Here is a 20026-nt window from a genome sequence, read left to right on the forward strand (position 1 = left end):
TTTTGACGTTTAAATAAACCTATTATATCTTCTTTTGAAGACCAGCATTAAAACCTTGTGAGAGTAGTTGATACTCTGGTTGAAAACTCGACTTTGTGAAAATTATTAAATTATCATAATCTAAAAAGTTGGGAGTGAGGAGCATTTTTAAAAGTAAGCAGGTTTTTCCACATCCACTTGAACCAACTATGAGACATCTTAATGAATTTGGGAGATTTTTATGGTTGTTAAATTTTATCTTATTTTCCCAAATAGGTAAAAAATCATTCATTTATATATTTGAAAAACAGGTTATTTAATTTATTATTAGCTTTTTTAGAAACTCTATATTTTATCCTAAGTTCAGGTTTAATTTCAAGATAATCCATTATTTTATTTATACAATATCTTGTGTTGATATTTCCCTGAAAATTACATCCATGAATAATATACAACAACAATCCTTTGAACATTTCTCTTATACGTTCAGTTTCTTCCCTTGAAAGGAAAGGTGTGTTATCATCCTCATACTTTACATTCATTTCTCTAATCAATCTTGTAAAGTAATTCATTTTTGGTGTAAATCTAAAAGAATTATTTTCCTTTTTATATTTTTTATTATCATTAATTAGAAGATAATCACAGAATATACATTGTTTATAGGCTTTTGACTCTGTGTTTAATCCCCGTCTTTCACACGCAGGACAATTCTCAAATTTGTCATATGGAGAATCAGGAAAGTCTAGCATATTTATAAAGTAAAACTTTACTTAAACTTAAATTCATCTATACTTTCAGTTGTATATTACCATCGATATCGATATACTTTTTTTCATTATCAGATTCAACGACAACATTTTTTATATTAAAGGTAATTTTAAAATTATCGTTAACTACTATTGAACGAAATGTCATTTCACCTGATATATTAACATCCTTTATTTCATCAAGATTTACATCTTTAGGGTTGTTGAAAAAAATACAAATTTCTCCTTGCATATTACAGATGGTCTTATCTTTTCTTTCTAAAGCTTCATCCATAAGGTTTTTGTTCTTTGATACTTTTTCTTGTTTCATTGCTTTTTCTAGTTTTGAATATATTACTAGAAGGAGAGGAGAAACTTTTGTTAGAGATACTTTAATTGATGTTCTACCAGGTATACTAAAAGCCCTTCCACTGAAGGAAATTGAAGAACTCATATTATTTACCATAATAGTTTTTATCCAATAGTTGTTATATTTATCTTTGTTCAATTTTACATCCTTGACATATTTCTCAGTATCTTTAACAGATGAAGAGATTGATTGAAACTTGTCTTTTGTGTCTTGAAACATTGTATTTATTAAGTGAAAAAGTTGGAGGATAAAATGTTTTTAAGCACAGATTCACCTATAAATTAAACGAAATTTTCATCAAGAAAATTTTAGTTTAAGCAAAGTTTTATTCTATAAATATGGTGAATACAACGTACTGCGATGTTTGTAATCACGAATATAAACATTATAGAAAACACCTCCGAACCAACAAACACACATTTAATCTATTTCATCAAATATCTCCTCTTGAGTTGGAAAGAAAACATTGTGATATCTGTTCAAAGGATGTTTTGAAGAGTAGTTATAATCAACATCTTCAATCACAAAAACACAAGAAAAATGAGTTTAAAGTAAAGGGAGACTATTATATTAAAAACACTGATGAGGCATTTAAAGGGCATATAAAAATAAGGATTTTTCAATTTGGAGAACCCGGTCCATCATCAATAGCTGAATCAATTGAAATAGTGAAACCCGATGTTGAAAAATTTATTAAAAAGACATTAAAAGAAATGAAAACTTTAAAGTTTTATATGGGAGTGAAAATGAATATGAAAAGACAAGATGAAGAACAAACTCCTTATATGAGAACAGATCTTCATTTTATAACATCATTTCAAGATTTTTTGAATAGTGGGGTTTATGAAGAACTATCAAGACAAGAGGAGGATGTTGATAATACAGTGGTAGGAAGTGGATTCAATATTAAAAAAATCATCTTTTTAGATATACACATTCTAAAATCAAACCCTCTTAAAGCTTCTTCTTATATTGAATTACCAAAAGAAATAAAACTAAAGAAGGCAGTTGTTAATATTAAGAACAATGATAATAAATGTTTTCTCTGGTCTGTTCTTGCTCACTTACATCCACCAAAATGTAATTCAGAAAGAGTAAAACAATATATGAAATATGAGAATACCTTGGACATTAAAGATTTTAAATTCCCAATGCCACTAACAGATATTCCTAAATTTGAGAAAAAGAATAATCTTTCTATTAATGTATATGGATTAACGGATACAAACAAAGTTCAAATATTAAAAATTTCAAACAACTATAAAAATGAAGAAACACACATTGACCTTTTATATTTTAGTGTTGGAAAGAATTCACATTACACATACATCAATAATTTATCAAGATTAATCTCTTCTCAGGTATTCAGAACAGCAAACAAAATATATCCTTGTAAGCGATGTCTTAATTCATTTCATACAAAAGAACGATTAGAACAACATTCAAAATATTGTAGTAATCATAAATCAGCTGTAATTACAATGCCTAAACCTGGTGAAAAGATTTATTTTGAAGATTATAATAAATCTATCATGCACCCATTTGTGATATACGCTGATTTTGAATGTATCCTTAAAAAGATAAATACTGCTTCTCCTAATCCAAAAGAACCATATACAAATAAATATCAAAAACATATTCCTTGTGGTTTCTGTTATTATATCAAATCATCTGTTGGAGAAAAGTATAACAAACTTGAACATTATCGTGGAAAAAATGCTTCACAAGAGTTTGTAAAACGATTAGAAAAGGATTTTTTTTTTTTTTTTTTTTTTTTGTATACCTTGGTCGAGGCTCGTATGAGAGCTAACACACAACTCACAGCAAGGAGGCATGAGACAAGAGGGGCGGGAGTGGAAGGGACAAAACATTGGGGAACAGACACAGGTGAACTGTGGAAGGGAGAGGGATGGGGATGGGACGGGGAACATGGCGAGGGGAAGATGGACAGTAAAGGGACTTTCAGGAAGGAAAGCAGGAGAATTGAAGGAAGTGGGCTTGGGTGGATTATCGGGGGTAGAAAAGATCGAGGATTTGGATGGGGGAAGATAAGAGGTGGTGGTGAACAGCTGTTTTGAAAGCCTGAAGGGAAGAATGGGAAAGAATAGAGTGAGGAAGTTTATTCCAAAGGCGGGAAAAAAGAGGAATGAAAGAGTGAAGATGAGCAGTGATTCGTGATTTTGGTAGTTTTACCAGAAGGGGGTTGTTGGCGGACCTTGAGCGCCCTGTGGAAATGTGGTTGGGACAAATCGCAGAGAGAGCAGGGGGGCAAGGCTGGAGAGGAGTCGGTAGAAGACAGAAAGACCACCGACCAACCTGCGGTGATTGAGTGAGAGGCCCAAAGACTCAGCTTCATTGCGGGAGATGCCAATGATCTTAAAAGCCCTGGTTTCGACAGCGTGAAGTCGAGAAAGGTGGGAGGCAGGAGCACCAGCCCAGAGGGGAGAGCAGTACTCCATCAGGCTACGGACAAAAGCTTTGTAAGTGGTCAGGAGCTCAAGAGGGCCGAGGAAGGACTTTGCACGACGGAGGATTCCCAGTCGGCGACTGGCTTTTGAGGCAAGGTTGGAAATGTGACTTTCCCAGGAAAGGTCATGGCAGATAGTGAGACCCAGAAGCTTGAAAGAAAAGACTTCTTCCAGAGGATTGTTGAGAAAGTGGATGGGGGGTTTTGTAAACGGTCCTTTCGAAGAGACATAGTGAGAGTGTGAGATTTGTCTGGATTGAAAGACATGTTCCACGTGTTGGACCAGTTTGTGATTTTATCCAGATCTGCAGTGAGCGAAGAAGCTGCTGCTTGCCGGTCTGAGGGATGACAGATGGTACGGCAGAGGGTTGAGTCATCGGCAAAGAGAAATAGAGGATTTTCCAGAGAGTCCGAGAGATCATTGATGAAAACCAGAAAAAGAACAGGGCCCAGAACGCTACCTTGAGGAACTCCAGCCTGCACAGGAAGAGGGGATGAAAGAACTCCATTTAGGGCCACACGTTGACTGCGACAGGAGAGGAAGTCTGCGAGCCATGAGTGGAGATGGCCTTGAATACCATGGGCAGAGAGTTTGGTGAGTAGGGCAGGGTGCCAGACTGTGTCAAAAGCACGTGATATGTCCAGGGATACGGCTCGGATTTCCTGTCTGGCATTGAGGACCTCCATCCATTGATGGGAGAGCAGTAGCAGCATATCTAGGGTAGAGTGACCTGGTCTGAAACCAAATTGATGATTGGAAATCAAGCCATTGGAGAAGAGGAAGGATTTCATGTCTGAAGCGATGATGGATTCCATAACCTTGCTGATGATTGGGAGAAGGCTGATTGGATTATATAAGAAGGATTGTATAAGACTCACTAAATTAATGAAAGAAACAAATGAACCGATGAAATTAACCAAAGAAGAAAAATTAGAATTTAGAATGAACAATATCTGTCATATTTGTGAGGGGGAAATTAAGGAGTCTAAAGTTAGAGACCATTGTCATCTTACTGGTAAATATAGAGGTCCCGCTCATTCCTGTTGTAATCTTAATTATAAATTACCTTCTTTTATTCCAGTCTTTCTTCACAACAGCGCCAACTATGATACACATCTATTTATAAATGAACTTTCAAAAACACCAGGGAATATTTCTGCTATAACAAACACAAGTCAAAAGTATATTTCATTTTCAAAAATGATATTCACAAAACCTTTAACTCATATTAGGTTTTTAGATTCTTACAAGTTTATGGGAACACCACTAGCCTACCTCGCATCAAATCTCAGCTCCACGGGCTCTTTTCCAAATCTTAATTCATTCTTTCCAAAAGAGGAAATTCTCACTCAAGAGGAAATTCAGATTAAAGAGAGAATTCAAAGTAAAGAGGAAACTCTAATTAATGAAGAAATTCTAACTGAAGATGAAATTCTAATTATAAAGAAAATTCGAACTAAAGAGGAAATTCAGATTAAAGATGAAATTCTGATTAAAGAAGGAATTCTTACGAGAGAGGAAATTCAAACAAGGAATGAAATTCAAAGTAAAGAGAAAATTCTTACAAGTAAGGGAATTTATCCTTATGATTATATGGATTCATTTATGAGATTTAAAGAAACACAACTTCCTTCAAAAGAAAGTTTCTATAATAACCTTTATGAAGAAGAGATAAGTGATAAGGAATATAAACACGCACAAGAAATATGGAAAATATTTAAGATAAAGAACCTTGGAGAATATCACGATTTATATCTAAAAACAGATGTTTTATTGTTAGCTGATGTGTTTGAAGCTTTTAGATCACTCTGTCATAATAAAAATTGTTATGGATTAGATCCTGCCCACTATTTCACAGCTCCTGGTTTAGCTTGGAGTGCAATGTTGAAAATGACAAAACAAGATATAGATTTAATCAGTGATGTGGATATGCTTTTGATGATTGAGAAGTCCAAGAGAGGTGGAATATCACAAGTATGTTCAAAAAGATATGCTAAAGCAAATAATAAATATCTTCCAAATTATGATAGTGAAAAAGATAGTAATTATTTGATGTATTTTGATGCTAATAATTTGTATGGATGGGCAATGTCTCAATCTCTGCCTTATGGTAAATTAGAGTGGGTGGAAGAAAAGGATTATGAAAAGGCTTTGATGAATATTGTTATTTCTTCTCAAGAGGAATTGAATGACGAAGAAGAAGGTTATTATTTTGAAGTTGATTTGAGGTACCCGAGTGATCTTCATAATAAGCATAAAGATCTTCCTTTTGCATGTGAGAAAGAAACTCCAAAGAAAGAATGGTTAAGTGATTATCATAAAAGTTTTAATATTAAAGGCAAATCAACATAAAAGTTATTAACAACATTCTATGATAAAGAGGGATATGTTTTACATCAGAGAAGCTTAAAACAGTTTTTGAGAGAAGGATTGAGAGTAGCTAAAATTCATAGAGTTTTAAAATTTAAACAAAGTCCTTGGGTGAAAAAGTATATTCAATTTAATACAGATATGAGAGCAAATACAAAAGTAAAATTTGAAGGGGACTTTTATAAATTAATGAATAATGCTGTATTTGGAAAGACTATGGAAAATGTTAGAAACAGGCAAAACATTAGATTCGCAACATCTTGGAAAGAAGCTTCGAGATTGATAAATAAACCAAGTTTTGAGAGAGAAGAGGTTTTTTCAGAGAACTTTTCTGCAATTCATATGAAAAAGGAAAGTATTGTAATGGATAAACCAATTTATATTGGAACAGCAGTTCTTGATTTATCAAAGATATTGATGTATGATTATTTGTATAATGACTTAAAGAAAGAGTATGGTGAAAATGTTTCATTGTTGTATATGGATACTGATAGTTTTATCCTAGATATAAAAACTAATGATGTTTATGAAGATATGAAGAAAAATATTGGAGTATATGATACAAGTAATTTCAGCAAGAAGAGTGAGTTATTTTCCAAAAAGAATGAAAAGGTTATTGGTAAGTTTAAGGATGAGTTGGGTGGAAAAGTAATGAGTGAGTTTATTGGATTGAGAGCAAAGGCATATGCTTATAAGTATGGTGAACAGATTGATAAGAGGTTAAAGGGAATAAAGAAATATGTAATAAAGAAATCAATAACTTTTAGAAATTATTATAATTGTTTGATGAATAAGAAAGAAGAATATAGGAAAATGAATACAATAAGAAGTTATAAACATAACATATATAGTGAAGAAGTAAATAAAAAGGCATTAGGAGCCTTTGATGATAAGAGATTTATTTTAGATAATGGAATAGATTGTGTTCCATATGGATATTGTATGATAGAGTGTATAAAATAGATTATGTTTTAACGATGGGAAGATGGGTTAGGGTTTTTTAAGGGCTACCGCTGCGTTTTTTCACAATATATAAATGGTTAAACCAAGTATTAATCAAACTAAAGAGTGGAGAAAATCTCAGTCTTGGTATATAAATGGAAAACATAATGAATGTGAAAAATATCAAATAAGTCTTGTTGAAAAAATAACTAAAACAAAGGTAAATAAAACAAATAAGCGAATTAATTTAAAAACTAGTAAGTTAGAGGATGTAAAGAAAAAAATGAATATCCTTGAATGGACTGAAAACTTTGATGGTTATCAATTGAACAATGAAAAAACAATTTACTATAATCTCAAAATGATATGTGGCTCAGGAGGTGGTCAGATGAGAGCATTAAGAGAAGTTTATCATTTCGTAATGGCACAAATGGGGTATCTTAAAAAATATAAAGATTCAAATGTTTTGTTTGTCAATATTTTAGATGGGGATTATTGTGCAAAGAAAATTAAACTATTGAAGGAATTTGAGAATGAACAAATCTTTATAGGTTCAATGAGTGAGCTGTTCAACCCCCAGGTGTTCAATTCAATGAGGTTCAACCTCCAGGTTAAAAGGGGAGACAAATAAATATACCTTGGGATAAAAAGGGGATTTATTTTTAGGGAAAAAAAATATGAATCGCTGAAAATCCCCCATTCATTTACATGGGGAAAAGTGAGCCAGAATCAGTATTCTTACCCTACTCATGTCATATGAATCGCTCAAAACCCATTAAAAAACCCTGTGATCGAGTTGCGCAATATTGCCCTCGCCAACACCATCTTTGGATGACTTGCTGTGGAATTACGTTCTACAACTCTGTTTAGTATCAATCTCAAAACCTCTACTATCTGATGTTTGCTTTACCACAACATGTTAAACCTGGAACATTTCCTTTAACATCTGAACATCATTTAACATCAGGTTTTGCTGGGTGGGAAGTGAAAATTCTCACCTTTTCTTGGATTGTGTCCCTTAATTGTAATCTTGTGGTTGTTGTGTTATTTTGAATCATTGTTAGCTACTCTTAGTAAAGCTTGAGTTGTACATCACACCATTGAAGTTCAATCTCATCTCTTCATTTAGAAAAAGTTATTAGCTTGCCAATTGTGTGTGTGTATTTTTTTTTTAATTTGATTTTGTATCCAAACCGCGAAGGTGTTGGAAGAAATGCCATTGTGATGTGATGCAATCCGCCGTCGCCATTCACTGCATCTGGCTGCGAAAAATTATCGACCTAAATTTGACTATCAAACTGCGTAACTCGACTAAAGCACTATGTCAATAATATGTTGGCATAATATCTCCGACCATCTGGATCATCAGCTGGGCAACTGCTCCTCATCATTATTTCAATCCCTGAAAACACAATTGACAACATAATGTAAATTTATCAACAAATAATTTTGTACAAATGTGTACAATGGCAAAAAAATAATTTGGATGCGAACGATTCTGGATAATTACACAGTACTCAGTGCACATAATAGTCAGAAGCATCTAACTACAATTGGAGTAAAAGTCTAGACAGCAATGCTGCAGTACCAAATCAGTACCAGAATAATGGTTTACGATATGATTTGTCCTTATAGTAGTAATCGAAGAAGACAAAGTGGTATGAACGTTTACCGTTCCCTGAATAATTTTTCTTCACAGGGCAACGTCAAAGCACTTCCTGGTCACTTTGCATAAAAGTGAGTACGAAGGATGCAACATGTCGAGGTCCTTCAAAGGCCCTAAATGGACACTTCTTCACCGATATCCTCGAGTAAACCTGCTTAAAACGCACTCCGCGTATATACAGTATTTAGGTTTTGATGGTTGTGATTTTGGCGTATTTGTCCTGATAGCTAAGATTACGACGAACGCACCGAATCACCTTTATCTTTTTATGTATGTATATAGATTTTGTCTTGAAACACATTTCACAAAAAGGTGAAAAAGCAAAGTGTGGATGTAATTGCTGAAAAAGGGCCTCTGTGGACTGTATTGCCAAGGCCTGCAAAAGCAGGTTATCGTGCACGGAATTGCGCTCTATAAAGTTACACTTTCTGCACATTCCTTAATCTTTTCTTCACTAAATATAGTCGTCTGAACAGTAGAAAAAATTAAGCTTAATGCTTTCCTTAAATAAATTCACTTCGTTTTGAAAATTACTAATTTGTTGAATCACTGTCCGGACATAAAAATGCTCGGACACAAACTTCATCCAGAGATAAGCAACACCCAGACACAAACTCCACCTGGAGACAAACACCATCTGGAGATAAATACCACCTGGAGATATCTTGAGACAGAGAGACAGAGATAAAGATGTGTGGGAGGGTGCTGCACTGTATTAAGAGCAGGCAGAGCGATGATGGGACAGAACGAGAGAGAAGGGGGGGGGTGGGGGAAGGGGTGTTAGCAAAGAGAAAATGTTATGCTTTATGAACACACACACACACACACACACACACACACACACACACACACACACACACACACACACACACACACACACACACACACACACTAGTGCTTGGCCAATAATATGGGCAATTTTTTGGGGAATCGGGAGATTGGAGTCAGTGTGATTACTGACTACAATACATACTGTTGCGGGCCGGGGTCCGGTGGCGAGAATGACCACTAGGTGGGTGAAGTTACGTCATCTCCCACCAGACTTCCGGAATTGTAGGCCGTCGCTCACGGATAATTCCGTGACGCGGCGGGTCGCTTAACCTACCGTGGACGCCAATACCTCAACCGCGTAGCGTAGTGTTTTCCTGCCAGGTGTAATCAGTTTACCTAATTAACCATGATATTTCGACTCCTGGGGAACCACGCCTCGGTACGCCTTGCCCGAACCGGATCACTCTACCAACTACGGTAGAGTACCATCTACCAACTACCAACTCCGGATCAGATGCAGCCGAGCGGAACTGCCAAGGACGTACCGGCGAGAATGAACAGATTATCGGGGATAAAGACCTGGCTAAACTCAGATCCGAACCATGCTGGACCAATGCAGGAAAAGACAAAAACGAATTGGGAACATTTCTGCCATCATTTATTTACACTAAGGCGAGGAAAGTCATGTGGCACAGGAACGAGTTTATTGGTGTGTTATGCAGGGGAAAGAAGAGAGAGATGTAGTGCGACAATTTTTACAGCAACTTATAAAAGCGGACACAGTGCAGACTTGCACGAGATTAATACAAGCAACAATTACAATAATCAAAAATCTCATACAATTTACTTAAAGGACAGGCGCTACACACTCAGACACACACTCAGACAAAATAAACCCCATTAAAAGAAAAGGGGACCTTTTGCAGTTCGGAAGGGGGGGGGGGGAGTTGAGGTCGCAGTTCTCGGTACCCGAGAGTTTTGGGGGAAGGGATGCTCCGTGATGCGGTACCTGACAAAGGTTGAGTTGGTCAGCCACAACCGTACGTGTGGAGTTCGTGTCCGTGAAGGAGCTTAAGTGTAGAGCGCGGGCCGCCGAGGCGAGACATTAGTAGACACTTTGCAACAACGCCAACGAACCCATCAAACTCTCCGACCACCAAAGAACCAACGACCTTCCTTCTTTCTTTCTCAAGACCCTTCCACCAACTCAACCACCCCCACAAAACGAACCCTCAAATCCAACTACAAACTCCACTAACTCCAAGCACTCAACTCTCCTCTGAGGATCGCTTCGTACTTTATAGATCCCCCTAGGCGGGGAGGGGCCTTGGCGAAGCTGACGTCTTCATCCGTCCCGATTGGACAAGGCCTTCATGGGGTCCGCCCTTTCTGGACGGGATTTTGGCCAGGCCGGCAAGCCCACCCACTCCACGCGTGTGAGGACCCGCCAAGAAGGAACTACTGCAAGATTTTGCCTCTAAAAATGAGTCACTGGTAAGGTGAGTAGGCGGTGAAGCGCTTGTCCAGCCCAAATAAGAGTAACAAGTGAGAGGAAGGTACTGTGGCTCCAACAACAGGGGAAATAAAATAAAAGGTGAGAAAATGATTTATTAATCTAACTAAAAAAAAAAACATCGCAACGCACCCCTTTGCTTCTCCCACTACACACAAGGGAGGGATCTATCTGCACATATACTAATGGCATAACTAACTTCGGGACAACTTTATGTTTGTATGCATACGGTTCCTCGAACCGTAACAATACTGTATATAACCCAAAAAACTTGTGTAGCTTTCACCGTTGTTTTGGGGGAATTAAAAAAAAACAAATTGAAAAATATAACCTTGCATTTATATAAATGTTTCAAGGAGATGTGCAAAAATATTAATATTTATAAACAGCTGCGTGTGATGGGTGGAAAAAAAATTTGGCTCAGTAAATTAGAAAACACCTTTATACGGCAAACGGCTCGGAAATCTGGTGTTATCAAATATATTTTGCTTTGAAACTCACAAGGACAAAGGAAAATCTAATAAAACCTCTATAAGTTACGGGATGAAACTTTGCCACCACGGCGCCCGTAACAGGCATGGCATGCCCACACAGCTGCAGGGAGTCCCGACAGATCCAAATCTACCCATATGTACCACGTTCTTGTATGCTGTATACATAACTCTACCTTGTATAGCAACTGCTGACTGTACATCCCAATCAGGATACGAACTGTACCGCTATCGACCATAGGGCTCAGCTCAGCAAATAGCTTAAGCACTCAAGCTTCAAGCAAGCACTCCAATAGAACACCTGGCTTGGCAAGCAATTACCAACTGCCGTCGATTAAACCCATGCACCTGGAAACACCCAAGCAATATCCGAATTGGACAAATGAAGACTTTTATTTTTTAGCAGTTGGAACTGCTGCTAGTTTTTTTGTTATTGATTAGTTTTTTTGTGTTAGTGCTAGTTTTTTGTTATTGCTGCTAAGTTCAATTCTGGAGCTTAAATGTTGTAATTCGGCATAGTTTAAGAGATTCTCGAGGTTATGGCATGTGTGGAAATGAAATAAAGCTACGAACGCTGGCATCTCCGTGCATTGTTAAGCATTGCAAAGTATCCAGTAATTCGTAGGTATCGATAATATGAGTGAGGAGAGTGAAGAAAAAAAAAACTTTATCGTTAATAAATCATTGCTGCCTGTTCCAAGTCGAGGCATGGTTGAGCAAGCCAAAAAGACATGGTGGCTTCAGACCCCTGTGAGGTAACCCAGGAATCACCTTTAGACCCCATGGGACTCCGGAGACTCAGAACGTGACCGAGCATTGCTTGTCTCCGGACATGTCCAGGTGGTGTTTTTCTCTGGGCGAGGTGGCCAAGGATGTGCCTGATCAAGGATATAATTAAATAAGGCCGTTAATCATCTTCAAATGACGTGTTTTAATTAACTCAAACACCCAATTTTCACTCATGCACTTCCTTGGAGTTCTCTTGGTATGCATGCATACTTTCAGGCTGCTAGGTTTCATGGTTTTGGAGTTATGGAGGAGACACACACACACACACACACACACACACACACACACACACACACACACACACACACACACACACACACACACACACACTGACACACACACACACATTGACACACGTGCGTGCACACACACACACACACTGACATTTATTAGTACAGATTGTGACCTGTAAATATTGTTTAATAATAAACTTCAAAAGGTCCAAAATAAACTTTAATTTAATTATCGGTGAACAAAATAACATAATTTGTTAAGTGTAAGAGCATCCACTCAAAAGGTTAAACTCGTTAAAGGATAGAACACAGACATATAGGAGAGGGGGAGAGAGAGAGAGAGCGAGGGGACCCTGGTTGAGTGAGGGGAGTTGGGGAGGGATGGAGAGGAGTGGGATGGGGGGGGGAGAAGTTTCCTTTTGTATCCTTCCTGTCATATCCATTTCTCCCCACAACATGTCTTCCTCTATTTTATCCTTCAACTCCGTTCTTGGTCTCTTCCCCTCCCCCTCTCCATTGTTCCTTTTATCCTGTTGCATGCTGATCCGTTCAGTGTTCCGGCTCTTCCACAAACCAGCCTTGACTTTGTATCCAAAAAACTGTCATAGGTTGGCAGCCATTGTGCAGGCTTGATTGGCAAAATGGTCTCTTTCTGTGTTGAAGTTCCTTGGAAAGGGAAGTCATCAACTATATATTATGAGCCGTGGTATCTTCCCATGCATTCTTTTTTCTCCTGTTTACAACGGCCGCTTCCCACATTGCGCTTGAAAAGGTCTACATTCAATTTTTAAATGACTGGAGAACAGACAATGAATAAGGCCAAGTAACAAAAACATGACTTGTTTGTCCCTGCCAGCTTCCTTGTTTTTAAACCGGCCGACTTAAAAAAATTATTTGTTGTTTTGTCAAACGTCCCGAAAAAAATCGCACGTGCGTCCGAAGGAAGCTGTGTAGTGTAGGTGAAGCGGCTTCACCGCTTCAAATGTAGCTACATGGGGGACTGACGGTTACTTCCCCAACAAGCGGGGTGACCGTCCTGTCCTGATGCAAAATAATCAACAACACAAAAAACTAAACAACAACAAACTAGAAACAAATGAAACGTGGTGGTTTAGAAAGGTCCTTCTTCATTTTTGAAGGATGGCTGCAAGGAAGGACGTACTAAATATGGAAGTGGTTTGCACCACTTCTTCGTGTATGACTCTTGCATTGTTTGAATCGATCATTTTCCCAATATTGATACTGAGTTTTTATAGCTTCTACCAAGCCCCAACACCGAGAGCTGTACTGCCGCTTTCTGTTTTGGTGCATGATATGCAAGCAATACTGATCTGTGTACATGTCTGTGTATGTCAGCTTGATCGCAGCCGCTGCAGTAAAATTCAGTCCACGTTTCCGATTAAAATGATGCAAAATACGACTGGTTTTAAAACTAGCAAATTGCACAACGAATGTGGAATGTAGACAAATTGCGCGAATGTGCCGAATCAATGTCATGATTTAAGCTTAATTTTTGAAGATGGTTTTAATCTGTTTGCAAATTCAGACATGAACAGTTCTTGTTTTACGACGGGAACAGTTCTGATGGGCGACGCTCGTTATCTGATGTTTTCTCCGATTTTGCGTGTGGGAAGTTGGACCAGGGAGCTCTGTTGAGTCCACATCCCACAAATGTAAATCTGTGTATTAAATGTTTATGTAGATCGATATAGAAAGATGGCATAGCCAATCATTTTAATATACATGAAGTGTGTATTTCTTTGGTATTCTGCCATACATTTATTCCGCCTTAGTGAGTGTGTACGTGATGTGCCAGGTATATTACCAACATTTGTTTGGGGGTAGAAAATTGACATGTCTGGTACATGACATGTCATTTTTTTTGGGGGGGGGGGACGGAAGGGGAAAAAACTGGCATGTTAGGTATATAAAATCAGAGTTGGTGTCAAAGCCACCCAATGCTCGCCTGTTTATATATTTATCGTTTTTAAAAGACTCGTCTAATAATTAATATTTTATATAAAGCATTGCAGTGAAGTCTGATCCAAATAATTTTTAAGCAATATATGTATTTGTATATTGTAATCAGTAACAAGAGCTCAAGTGAGCACAATATATGCCCGAACAAGAAGGTATATACAGAATTGTGCTACTACATGGAAAACAGCATCCTGGTTGCCATGGCAACCACTTTAGATGACAAATGTATGTCGCGACACACCGTCTCCACAGTCTGTACCAATGTACCAGATATGAAACGTGAAAGTTGAAAACTTTGGGAGTTAGAGTGCGGACAGGAACGGACGGACGGACGGATAGACACATAATACGCCCTGATAGATATATATATATATATATATATATATATATATATATATATATATATATATATATATATATATATATATATATATATATATATATATATATATATATATATATATATATATATATATATATATATATATATATATATCGGACGTATAAACAATAGTGTGATAGATAAAAACATTAGAAAGGAAAAAATAACTTGCACCAAAAACTTTAATATTTTCATGCTGACGCTGACGCTCACGCCAGGGGTATCACTATAGCTCTCTGTTCTTCGAACAGGCGAGCCAAAAACTGGTGGCCATAAAAAAAAAAATTTCAAAAAAGGGCCTCCTTCCTCTTTTTAAAAAATCCGGTTGATCAACTGATATATTTTTTTTAATTTGGCCTCATGTTGATGCCAAATTTTATTTCGCAAACAGGACAGGATATTTTGCCCTCTTTTTAGACAAAGCCAATCTCCACCGCCTGATGCTGTACCACCATTTTGCGGTGGGAGGTGTGAGTAGCTCAGAGCTTTGGCTCTGAGTGAAACCAAAAGTGCAACACAATTAACCTTTTTAAAGCCTGTAAAAAATGTTTTAATTGAGAGGTTGACTGAAACTTTTCCCAGCACTGGGGACAGATGCTCTTGCTTGCATTTCCCCGTCACTAGAGACGGATACTTTTCCTATTCATTACCGGTACTATATTTTTCAAAGATGGCTTCAAAATGTTTATGATTTTTGTGACTTGTGACTTGTCTTTTCAGAGAAACAAATGAAACTGGTTTCTTGTTTCAACTGTTCCCAGTTCTTCAACCTGGAAGTTTTCAATCCACATGTGAATCGGACCCTTTGTGAAGAACCTGACAAGCTCAGCATCGTGTCATACAACCGCTGTTGTAAAAGTTGTACAGAGACCCTCAAGAATATCCAAGGAAGTGAGAGACCGCACAAGTGTTCTGTGTGCGACAAATCATTCACCGTGTTATCATCTTTAAATCTTCATCAAAAAATACACACAAAAGGGAAGCCCTACAAGTGTTCCTTGTGTCCTAAAACCTTTGCTCAATCGAATTTTTTTTACGAACATCAAAGAATGCATGCAGGTGATAAGCCTTACAAGTGCTCCGTGTGCAACAAGGCTTTCCCTGGTATCTCAGGGTTGCAAATACATGAAAGAATCCATTCGGGTGAGAAGCCTTTCAAGTGTTCTCTTTGCCTCAAAGCGTTTTGTCACTCGTCAACTTTCCACGTTCATCAACGAACACACACGGGAGAGAAACCGTACAAGTGTTCTGTGTGTCACAAAGGCTTTACTCAATCATCACATTTATATGTTCATCGAAGAACGCACACGGGAGAGAAGCCGTACAAGTGCTCTGTGTGTCAGAAGGCCTTCATTCAAATATCACATTTACACAATCATGAAAATAAACACACAGGAAAGAAGCCATACAAGTGTTCCGTGTGTCAGAAGGCCTTTAGTCAATTGATACATTTACACGATCATCAAAGAATACACACGGGAGAGAAGCCCTTCAAGTGTTCTGTGTGTCAGAAGTCATTTACTCACAGGAAAATATTAAGAGAGCATCAAAGAATACACACAGGAGAGAAGCCCTACAAGTGTTATGTGTGCAACAACTCATTTGCTGCATTATCAACTTTAAAAGTGCATCAAAAAACACACACAGGGGAAAAGCCATTCAAGTGCTCTGTGTGTCAGAAGGCCTTCATTCAATTATCACATTTACACATTCATGAAATAAAACACACAGGAAAGAAGCCATACAAGTGTTCCGTGTGTCAGAAGGCCTTTAGTCAATTGATACATTTACACGATCATCAAAGAATACACACGGGAGAGAAGCCCTTCAAGTGTTCTGTGTGTCAGAAGTCATTTACCCACAGGAAAATATTAAGAGGGCATCAAAGAATACACACAGGAGAGAAGCCATACAAGTGTTCTGTGTGCAACAAGTCATTTGCTGCATTATCAACTTTAAAAGTGCATCAAAAATTACACACGGGAGAAAAGCCATTCAAGTGCTCTGTGTGTCAGAAGGCCTTCATTCAATTATCACATTTACACATTCATGAAATAAAACACACAGGGAAGAAGCCATACAAGTGTTCCGTGTGTCAGAAGGCCTTTATTCAATTGATACATTTACACGATCATGAAAGAATACACGCGGGAGAGAAGCCCTACAAGTGTTCTGTGTGTCAGAAGGCCTTTATTCAATTATCAGACTTACATATTCATGAGATAAAACACACAGGATAGAAGCCATACAAGTGTTCTGTTTGCACCAAGGCTTTTAAACTTTCCTCATCAATGCAAAGACATGAAAAAATTCACACAGGTGAGAAGGAAACGACATACGATAAGAAGGTGTAAATACTAGGGAGCAGCTATTCTGAAAACACTGCCGTTATCAAGATCATTTGGGAGAACAAAACAATACTCAATGAAAGAAACAGAAAACATTCACAGCGGAAGAAACAAAAGGAGTTGCAGCAAGGACAAGTTGAAGAGGGAATAAGCAGTGAATGGTCACCTACAAATGGAGAACTTCCACCAATGCCACAATGGAGGGATATGATGTACACTTGGGATGAAAGTCCCACAGTACAAACATTCAAAGAGTAGGGGGAAACACAACAGACTGCGATGGAACTGCACAGATGGAGGAAAAGGAGGGCAAGTGTAGCGCCGCAAGAAAAACTATGACGGTGGTCTTCTTCAGAAGAAGAAGGTAACAACAACCTCGTCACAATAACAGGAAGAGAGGTTGTGAAACAGGATGGGAACTCAGACCATGACTCAACACCAGAAGCCCAACAGCAAAACTGAAATATATGAGAAGGACATAATGCAGACCCACCATCAACACAATACACAACTTGAAGGGCACTTGGTGGAGTGCATACCTCCGTCACGTAATGCCTGATCCAGGAGAACATATCTGGCCCAATACATTTTTTTAAATACCGTGCTATATATCGTTTTTGGCCCGATCTCTCAATGGTGAAGAATCACTTTAGAAATTAAATAATACTCGTATCCAGGGATCTTCCCCATAATCTAATCAGTTTGTCCATGTCACACACCCAACCTGCCCACCAAATTTCATCCGGATTCGTCCACAACTTTTTGAGATATCCTGTACACAAACAGACAGACAAACAAACAGACAAGCCGGTAGGCGACGAGGGATTCACTAGGATCAAAGCGCTGGATACGATGCTTTTCATTATGACCGATCCACCAATGAAGATTCATTGCCAAGACGTATTGGTTCACATACAATTGTTCCTCTGCCTGGCAAGATTTTTTCCTATTGCGTATTTTGCCAACAGGCACTCCTCATAAAAAAAGATGTTAAATAAACACCCTATTTTTGAAGGACTACCATTTGAAAAATAATCTGTTTGCTGGTTTGTGCTGTGGAGTCTCGTGTTGCAGACACACACACACACACACACACACACACACACACACACACACACACACACACACACACACACACACACACACACACACACACGGAAAACCCGATAAACTTCTCTCAATGCTCTTGTTTGACCACACCTCCTGAGCCACACAATATTTTTCATAAGCCACGCTCACTTTCCTACGCCACTCCCACTTTTCATCAACCACATCCACTTTCCATAAGCTCCGCCCACTTTCCTAAGCCCCTCATAAAAAATGATGGTAAATATACACCCGATTTTTGAAGGACTACCATTTGAAAAATAAAAGCTCAATCAAAAATCGGCTCGAGTAAAATTTTCTAAATATCTCGAAGTGTTTAATTTCGAAGTCTCATTTCTCTACATTAAAAACTGAAGGACAAGTTTTGAAAAAATTATGTACGCAGTTTTTCGGCCGCTGCACAGCAAGCAACGGGTGGTTGCTCGGCAACGAAATTCAAACGCGCACATTTCCAGTACATATTCCACACGTTGGCAAAGTTTCATCGAAATCGGTTTGCTGGTTCGTGCTGTGGAGCCTCGCGTTGCAGACACACATACACACAGACAGACAGACGGAAAACCCGACAATAAGGGATATCTACTATATAAATGGCAGTCCTTCTGTCTGTTTGTCTGTCTGTGTGTTTGTTTGTAACCAATAAGCTCCTAGACCAGTGAACCGATCTTGATGAAACTTTACACACATATAGACCTAACATTCAGCTCCAGGATGCGCTAAGTGGCTTTCCATAAAAATGAAAAATATATATTAAAAAATAATAATAATAAAAAATTTCCATTAAAAAAAAATGGCTTTCGAATAGTGCGCCGGCGTATTAATCGTAACAAAAGGCTTCATGGTTAAAAGCGCTAGGGTTTTTTGAAATATAAAATGTTCATATTCGTTGACTTTTTAAACATACACATTCTCCTCCTGTTATTTGAATTCTCGAACTGCACGCGCACGGCAACAGCTAACCGCTGATAAAACTGCTCATGAACGAGCCAGCCAAGCGGAGTCAGCTGCAGAGAGAGAGAGCGTCGCCTAACTGCAAATAGAGTGTCACACCGACGGGCGAGAGAAGCACAAAACTCACGTTCCAGCTTTCTAGGTCTGGGTTTTGGCAGGACATCAAGGACAGTTGCCACTGCTGCTAGAAACATTGAGTGGCTCAAGGCCGCCTTCAACTATGACCTCTCTGAGGATTACGGCAGCATAAAGCCTTCCTTCCATAAATCTGAGAAATAAAAGAAGCCTTCCTAATTTTCTCCACACAACTAATGCCTCAGTCTAACTAGCGTGAGGAAAATAGGGCAAATTTCCCGGGTATTACCGGGTACTTTAGCTAGTCTCATATATAGCGAATCCAACAGAGAGGGGGTGAAAACATAACCTCCTTCACCTTCGGTGGCAGAGGTAATAACCATAATCGATGATGGTACTCTGTATTTCACACCTATAACTTGTAGTTCGAGGAATTATCCATGTGTTGGACAAACAGATATCTCAATCCAGAGTGCTGCCGATAAACCGGACATCTATTTAACAGAATCCTTCTTCCAACAGGATGTCCCTAACTCCTGAAGTCTCTCCCCAGCAATTCTCTCCTCCGATTTGATAGGCCTGTATCCTGCCTGGCGATGGAGTTGCACTTTACAGCTGGAACCCAGCTAGAACCGTGCCTTGTACGAATCTTGCACCTTCCAGCCCCCTTGAGTACCTTTGGCTCCAACTACCCCTCCCCTCTCTTCTCTTGGTTGTTTGTTGTGCCGTCCTCCAAACAGTCATGTGTCTCTCTCTCTCTCTCTCTCTCTCTCTCTCTCTCTCTCTCTCTCTCTCTCTCTCTCTCTCTCTCTCTCTCTCTCTCTCTCTCTCTCTCTCTCTCTCTC

General features: G+C 38.3%; 1 protein-coding gene across 2 annotated transcripts in view; it reads left to right on the forward strand.

Moving 5' to 3' along the window:
- LOC147009336 (uncharacterized) overlaps positions 1 to 15692 on the forward strand; it is a 142761-nt gene extending 127069 nt beyond the window's left edge. The window contains exon 10 of one of the 2 annotated variants that reach the window (XM_085861778.1): positions 8575 to 9261. In XM_085861778.1, the coding sequence (XP_085717904.1) occupies positions 8575 to 8690 (116 nt within the window). In that variant the 3' untranslated portion in view covers positions 8691 to 9261. Of the gene's footprint in view, positions 1 to 8574; positions 9262 to 15461 lie in introns of those variants that run through there. The other variant, XM_085861779.1, reaches the window with a different exon arrangement.
- The last annotated feature ends 4334 nt before the right edge of the window (positions 15693 to 20026 follow it).

Source organism: Eptatretus burgeri, chromosome 17, assembly GCF_056783735.1.
Source record: "Eptatretus burgeri isolate ZD-2024b chromosome 17, Ebu_testis_v1, whole genome shotgun sequence".
Taxonomy (NCBI): Eukaryota; Metazoa; Chordata; class Myxini; order Myxiniformes; family Myxinidae; genus Eptatretus; species Eptatretus burgeri.